General features: G+C 35.4%; 1 protein-coding gene across 7 annotated transcripts in view; it reads right to left on the reverse strand.

Moving 5' to 3' along the window:
- FAM149B1 (family with sequence similarity 149 member B1) overlaps nucleotides 1–8349 on the reverse strand; it is a 53579-nt gene extending 45230 nt beyond the window's left edge. For all 7 annotated transcript variants that reach the window (XM_032469869.1, XM_032469868.1, XM_032469863.1 and 4 more), the window contains exons 1-3: nucleotides 8218–8349; nucleotides 4198–4302; nucleotides 3116–3245 (exon numbers count right to left, since the gene is read on the reverse strand). In XM_032469869.1, coding sequence (XP_032325760.1) covers nucleotides 3116–3245; nucleotides 4198–4302; nucleotides 8218–8264 — 282 coding nt within the window. In that variant the 5' untranslated portion in view covers nucleotides 8265–8349. The remainder of the gene's footprint in view (nucleotides 1–3115; nucleotides 3246–4197; nucleotides 4303–8217) is intronic.
- Between the last annotated feature and the right edge of the window lie 53 nt (nucleotides 8350–8402).

An 8402-nucleotide genomic window follows, 5' to 3' on the forward strand; every position in this document is an offset into this window, starting at 1 on the left:
ACATTACCTAGAACGCTGTTCCCTTAAAAAAATAGGAATTCTACACCTATATACTAGCAACAAATAGATTAAAAATATAAATTTTAATATTATACCATGCAATGTACCTAGGAATAAATCTTCAACAAATGTACATTACCATTATGGATAAAATTATAAAAATTATTAAAAGGCCTTAAAGAAATGGATATTAAATGGGAAGTTTTATATAACAGATTCCAAATCAGGAGAACTCAGTATCATAAAGCTAGCAATCCTCCCCAAGTTGACCTATGCAATTTAAGTCTGATTCTAACATACATGAAAAGGATTGGCCAAGGCAGTTACTGAACAATGCAGTTAGAGTTCACTATCAGATTTTATGGATTATTATAAAGCTATAGTTTAATTAAAACCAGCTGTATTAGCCTGAGTTTAGATCAGTTTAGAGAGCCCAGGAAAAGACCCTTTCATATTTTAAAACTTAATCTATAACAGAGGTAAGATAGCAAAATCAGTGGGGAAAGGATGCAACAATACTACTGGAAATGATACTGCCTTCTATGGAAGAAGTTGGAAACGTGTGTGCATTTTCAGTGATCATAACGGCCAGGGGGTGCTACAGGTATTTAATAGGCAGGGAACATGAATACTAAACATCCTGCTACGTTTCTGTACAACAGCCATACCCAAAATGCCAAAAATGCACTTGCTTAGAAATCCTGAACTAGTCAGTACATGGTGCTGAAACAATTCATTGTCTGTATGGAAAATTAAAATTATGATCCATATACCACATACAAAAAACAATTCCAGGGGGATTAAAGACACAAGTGTGGAAATTGTGAAAGTTACAGAAGCCACATACCAGGAAAATATATTTGCAATACATTTAATAAAGAGGAGGAGGGTATAGCTCAGTGGTAGAGTGCATGCTTAGCATGCACGAGGTCCTGGGTTCAATCCCCAGTGCCTCTTCTAAAAATAAATAAATCTAATCCCCCCCCAAAAAAACACCTAAAAAATTAAACCTCTATAAAAAATAAAGGATGAGTATATCAGTGATTAATTGCATTTAGTTACTACTAACAAAAACAGTAACAGTGGCTTCAAGAAGATAAAAGTTTATTTTTCTCTCATAAAAAATTAATCTAGGGGTAGGCATTAAAAAGCTGATGTGGTGGCTCCATGGATATCAAGGACTCTGTTTCTTCTATCACTTCCATCCTCAATGATGCTTTATGATCTAAGACGGCTATTTTACCTTTAGTTATAGTTCCATGTTCCAGGCAGTAATTAGGAGTAAGGAGGTAAATGGAAAAAATGGCATTCCAGAAAGCCCCATCTCCTGACTTATTGTACAATTCATTAGCTACCTTTACCTGTAACAGAGGTTAGTAAATAAATTTTCAACTGGGTACAATACCAAAAGTTCTGTCATTCTATAGGGAGAATGGATATAACACAGCTTCCTTAGAGTCTCTACGTATCTGGAACAGGGATCAGCAAACTATGGCTAGTGGGACAAATCCAGCCCACAGCCTGTTTTGTAAATAAAATTTTACTGGAACACCATCATGCCCATTTATTTACGTAGTGCCTGTGGCTGCATTCTCACTGAGAGCTGAGGGTCCTGCCAGTCTTCAAAGCCTGAAATATTTACTATTTAGTCTTTTACAGATAAAGTACACCTACCACCCCTAATCTGAAAGATAAAGAACTGCTACCAATTACTTTGAAAATAATAAGCAAATACATAAATGAGTATGAAATATAAATAGGCAATTTACAGACTACAAATATGTGCAATATCGTGTCTGAACTCTCCAAACAACGCTGATCAAAAGAAGCCAGATATAAAGAATTCATATTGTAGGATCCCATTTATATGAAGGGCAAGAACAAGTAAAACTAGTGACAGAGGTCAGAATAGTGATTATCTTTGGGGTTGGGAGAAGGCATCTAGGAGCTTTGTGGGGGTCCTGACTGTCTATATATTCATCTGTGTACTGTTTTCATACACATACACACACACATGCATGTATGCACACACAAAATGTAAGTTATGCAATTTTCTGTAAGCTGTGCAACATTTTTTTCCAACCAACCCCACTGCATCAGATACCTTTTTAAAAAAACTTAAAAGTCTGTCAAACATGAAAAAGTTTGATAATTCACTGTTTTGGTCAAAAGTACAGGAAAATAGGCCCTTTCATATGTTCCTGGTGAGAATGTACGTTTGAATAACCTCTACAGAGGTAAATTTGGTTAACAACTTTCAAAATTACAAAAGCATGTATCTTTTGAGCAGCATTCCACCTCTACAAATTTATTCTCAGATATAGTTATATTTATGTAAAATATATATACAGAGTTATAAATGCAAATTTTTTGTAATAACAATGGCTATGCAACTATTAAAGAACTATCGTTAACTGGAAAAACAAATGGCCCTGGATAGTGTATAATGACAAATGTTAGGTAAAAATAAAAATAATTAAAATGTACAAAGTTAGCAAAGGAACCAAATTTGTAAAAAAGAATTCCTGTCTGGTTCCTTATTTTTTAATTGAAATAGCTTTAGTGGTTTTTGCCATTTAAACTGATATCTGCTATTTAATTGGCAAATAGTCATTTCAGGTTTCAAGGGTTTGTGTGTGTATGTATATATATGTATATATATGTGTGTACATATATGTAAAATAAAATTAGAGCCATATCGTACATACTATTTTTAAGGTGCCTTTTTTCACTTAACAATATATCATAAACATTTTCCAAGTCTATATGGCTTAGTAATAAAGTTTCAAAAACACTTTAAATAACAAGGTAATATTAGTAGTGGAGTCTGCATTAGTGGACTGACACAGCAAAAGGAGCAGATCCAGGACCCAGATCCACAATAACCTGCAATTGTTTAAGCCAAACACTAAGCATCTCTAAGGATCAACTACTACATCCATAAAACAGCAAATACTGAAAGAGGGTGAAGACTAATACTTCTTTACGGCCATTTTAAAGGGTAAAGAAACAATGTAGGAGAAGGAAGGAATGAAATATACTGACAAAATTGACAAATCCTAACTCCCAGAACAGTCTCCCAAGCACTCCATCAGACCAATAACATAAAACTCACACCATATCCCCAGGAGAAGTCCGAGCTGCCTTCAGTAGAGATCCCTGTGCCTGTATAACTTGGAAAAGCAGACCTTGAATTTCCAGTGTCAGCTGATGTAAAAGGTGATTCTTGTGTGATGTCAGACTCACTAAATGCACAATTTGGAAGGAGAAGAGAAAACAGAAAAATTCTTATATTTCCTCAAGTTTCTGCAGCATTAATTACTTAGCATTTTATTAGGTGATAAGCATGTATACAAATATATCCACAGAGGCAAAAATAAGTAAAGAACTTGAAATGTAAGCATCATGGAAAAGGCCAACCTAATTCCTAGAGAACTGATGGCAGCCATTCTAAATAATTCTAGTTTAATAATACTTTATGGATTCTAGTCTACAATGAATACTTTAACATTCCACTTACAACCTCTACCCTTGCAAACTACAGACATTTCAGAAGTATTAATAGTGTCTAAACTTATATGGCACTTTTACAGTTTACCAACCACTTTTACAGATAGTAACCCCATTTTATCCTCACAACAACCTGGTGATGTAGAACTCAACTCCTTTTTTAAGACAAAGAATCTGAAATTTAGTTCTAGGTTTTGAAACTGGGTCTTAAGAGTATAATTTTTCTATGATACCATACTTTGTTTCTCAGAACCCTCTGAGAAGTTAGTCTCCTCTGTTCTATTTTTAAAATAATAACTGCCGTTAATGTTTACTCAGCATTTACTATACTTTATTTCATTTATATTCACAATACGCTTTAAGATATACTATTATCAGGTAAGTGGTTTGCTCAGTGTTATTCAGCTAATAGGTAGCAAAATCAGGATTAAAAATCAGATCTATTGGATTCCTCCTGAGTCTGTGCTTTTAACTACTTCATAATACCATTTTTCAAAGGTTATAAAATAAGTATGATGTTTCCATTAGCTGTTCCAAAATGAAAGTTGAGGGGTACTGAAAATGTGATAAAAAAAAATTCTTGTTTTGTTTCATTAGTACAAGGCTTGATACCAATCCTAAGATTGAAAAAAGAAAACCTGCTATTATCAAGTGCAATACGCAAACAAGTACACTTTGTTTTATTACCTTTGGGAACTTATGTCTTTTTCATGGCTGTCATTGGTAGAGGAAATTTCATCCAGCTGCTCTGGAAGGGGATGATGATTAAGAGCATGTTTTGTTATTCCTTTCCTGTGAAAGAGAAAATCAAAGTTATATTTCCTGTAAAGATAAAATATAAACTTTTCAGTAACTTGATCTACAAGTTAGTCACCTCCTTCTTGCTGTCCTGGAACTGCACTGTCCAATACAGTAGCCATTAGCCTAGCAGTTAAAATGTGTTCAGCTGAAAATGAGATGCACTTTAAGTGTAAAACACATAGAATTTCTAAGTTCTAGTACAACAAGAATGTACAATATATCATTAATTATTTTATCTTGATTACATGTTTAAATGATAATAGTTTGGATATATTTGGGTGAATCAAATATATTCTTAAAATTAATTTCACTGCAAACTGAAAATATAATAAGATATAAACACACACCTATTAGAACAGCTAAGATAAAATATGGTGATAACACTAAATTCAGGCAAGGATGTGGAGAAACTGGATGTCTCATACATTACCAGTAGGAATATTAAAGTTGTACAGCCACTCTGGAATAGTTTCACAATTTGTTAGAAAACTAAACACATGCATTTATTCTAGACCTAACCTAGCCATTTGCACTCTTGGGCATTGATCCCAGAGAAATGAAAATTTCTGTTCCCACAGAAATTTGTACACGAATGTTCACAGCAGCTTTATTTATAACTGAAAAAAAAAAACTGGAACAACTGGAATGTCCTTTGACAGGTGAACTAAGGTTAAACTGTGGTATATTCACACAATGGAACATGATTCAGCAATAAAAAGGAGTGGACTGATACGTGTAACAACTTGGATGGATTTCAAGGGCATCATACTTAGTGAAAAAAGCCAAGCTCAAAAGGTTACATACTATATGATTCCATTTATAAAACATTCACAAATGATAAAACTATAGAAGTGGAGAAAAGATTAGTGATTACCAAGGTATGGAGAAAGGCATGGATGGAACAGCTCTCTGTCTTGTTTGTACTTGTTGTTACATAGATCTATAAATGAGACCAAATTGCATAGAACTATGTACACATATACACACACAAAGAAATAGATATAAAAATTGATGAAAACTGAGTAAGGTTTATACTCTATTTAACAGTACTGTATCAGTGTCAGTTTCCTGGCTTTGAAATAAGTTACATAAGTTGTCATCACTGGGAGAAGCTGGGGGAAGGGTTCATGGGACTCTATGTACTATTTTTGTAACTTCCTGTGAGTCCATAATTATTTCAAAATAAATAGGTAAAAAAGTTAATTTCACCCATTTTTACTATTTTTTAATGTGACTACCTGAAATTTTTAAATTATATTTGTGGCTTCTATTATATTTCTATTGGACAGTGCTATTCTACAGAGTTCAACATGTGCATTACAATAAACTATGGGGTCAATTATTATATGTTCCAGTTCTAATCATCTATAGTAGACTTTCCTTCCGCACAAAATTCTACATTCAAATAACATAATACATTAAAGAAAGTTACACAGATATCTTAACAAGAGGTCCTCCCAGGGCCTTTAATATGCAAATGTACATGAGAAATCTAATACTCTTATTTCACAGGAAAGGAAAGTGAGGCACAGAAGGATTAAGTAATCTGCTTAAGGTCATATGGCTAGAAAGTGATGGAGCCAGGATTCAAATCCACGTAGTCTGAGGCTTCTTAGAGCAAATGAGTAGTTTGAGATTTCAGTGAATTGTATCATTTTTATATATAAAAGATAAATCTAAAGACCTAGTCAGCAGAGCTTGTACTTTAAATTACTTCTTAAATGGTGAGGATGGAATTGTGCAGAGCTATTTGTACTTCTCTCATTCAATGATCCTACACCAAAAGCTTGTCTTTGAGACAGTGTTGGGTATCAGAAATGTGAATTCCAGCTAAGAAATAGAAACTTAAGACAATTTTAGTCTGTCAAAGACATCTGGTTATGAAGTGACAGTTAGATAACCAAAGAAGTATTAAATTTGATCATACCCTTATGGTTACATAAGAAAATGTCTATAATTTTTAGAAATATGTAAAGAAGGATATGGGGGGAAATAGTGTCTGGGGTTTTCCTTCCTTATTTCACATATGACAGAGAGGCTGAAAAAATACAGAAGAAAGATGAAGCAAATATATTAAAATCTTGATAACTGTTGAATGTAGGTGACAAATAGGTCATTATATTATTCACTATACATTTATGCTTGAGATTCATCATTTTCAAAATGTTAAGCTGTATTGTGAAAAATCACTTTTTTTCAAACTCTTCTCAGTATCTATAATTTGGAACTACTAGAGAGAAAACTAAAGTTACTTCAACAGAGCAAATTATCATTGTAACACCTAAAGTAAAAATTGCTTTTAATATAGTTATTCAGATGCATATAATTTTCATTATCTTCATTATTCACATTATTCTGATGCTTCTAGAGAATCATCCTTTGGCAGAGTTATCTTTACAATCAACAATAGAGAACAAGTAACCTAACTATACTTGGTCCATAATTTTGGCCCAGTTAGTGCCGATCAACAGTTTTTTCCATAAAAGATATTTTTTAAATTCTCAGAATGGTCAGAATTAATTATAAAAGCAGATTTTTAGCTAAGCCTTGTTTGCTTTATTGGGAAATGACTGTCTTCTTCCTAGTTCCTAAAAAGCTTATTATCTAAATTGCTTCTGTGTCCTATCCTATACTCGGTAGATAATAAGCTTCTGAAAGGCAAGGAAAAATCATAGACTGATTTTCTTTGTATGACTGTTGTACCAAGTAAAGGTGGGAAAGGACAAGGAAATTACCATTTCCCGGGGAGTAACCATGCCTCAAGCCCTGTGCCATCACTTTAGATATGCTTTTTTAGATAAGGTCTTATTCCTATATTACAGAAATGAAGGCTCAAAGGTTTAGCTATTTGCCTAAAATTCACAAGGCTTGAAAAGAGTCTAGCCAGAAATCCAGATGTGACTGGAAATACCATTCCTGTTATTACCACATATAATTAATATTTAATTAATAAATATATGGTTGCTAAAATTATGTAACTATGTGGAGGAAAAAAAAATTGGGATTTGGGGTTCAAAAGCCCAAGCTCAAAACCTACTGGTTATATAATCTTAAGGTGTGTACCTTTTCTGATCAGCTGAAAAACTGAAGATAACCATACCCATCTTACAGAGTGGTTACAAGGATCAAGATGTGAAAGTCTTTTTGAAAGTGTAAAGCATTAATAAGTGTATGACATTATCATTATTTGCGAAATTACAACGCTTCACTAGGGGTGGGAGGTGGGTCTTTAAACCGGAAATATTTGCTTTCTAAGTCTTAAAAGCAAACTGATCCTTAAGGATTCCGACGCTTAACTGCAGGGGAGGCAGTATGTGTAATGGTTATGATCACAAGCTTCAGAATCAGGTTGACAACAGGTTTGTACTTAAGTTCCACCAGTTTCTGGCTATGTGATCTCCATCATGCTACATTCTTTAAACCTGGGATCTTTATCAGTAGAAGGTGCAAAATAATAGTTCCTATCTGTATCTTTATTGATAGGTCTAAGTGAGCTAATGCGTGTAAGCAGCTTTGAAAGTTCCTTGGCACAAGACATATTCAACTTTATTGTAGCACTCAGCTATTAATAGCTTCACGAGTCGTGAATGGCCATTGGTAGTGGGACGTGAAACCTCCGCCCAAATTGCAAATGCCTTAGGAAACGCAGTCCCTGAGTTCAAGAAGTGCAGCCCAAGAGAGCCAAGTCCTGGGACAGCACAGAGAACATGCCCTTAGCTGGAGATGGAGATAGAAAGGGCAACATCCGGCAAGGCTGGGAGGAGAGAATTCCGAGGAAAATTTTCTTTCCCCAGCCCTGGGAAAGGAGAAAGGAGCAAGGGACTGATCAGGAAGGGTCCCCAAAGCGCCTGCAGCCCGCCTCGGCCTCCCCCGGTCCCGGCTGGGATGGGTGAGCCGTCCACTCACAGCTCCAACTTCTGTGGCACCGCCTTCCGAGTGTATCTGGAGATCATCCTCCTCTTCCTCCTCAGCCGCGGCCGGAGCGGACACGCCAGGGTGGGGGCCTCCGGGCCTGGCCCTCCCGCCGGCTCCGGCTGGGCCCCCTCCCGCCACCTTCCAGCCCCGTCACGCCCCGTCGCCTAGGCGCCGGA

The sequence above is a fragment of the Camelus ferus genome, chromosome 29 (genome assembly GCF_009834535.1).
Source record: "Camelus ferus isolate YT-003-E chromosome 29, BCGSAC_Cfer_1.0, whole genome shotgun sequence".
In the NCBI taxonomy this organism is placed as follows: Eukaryota; Metazoa; Chordata; class Mammalia; order Artiodactyla; family Camelidae; genus Camelus; species Camelus ferus.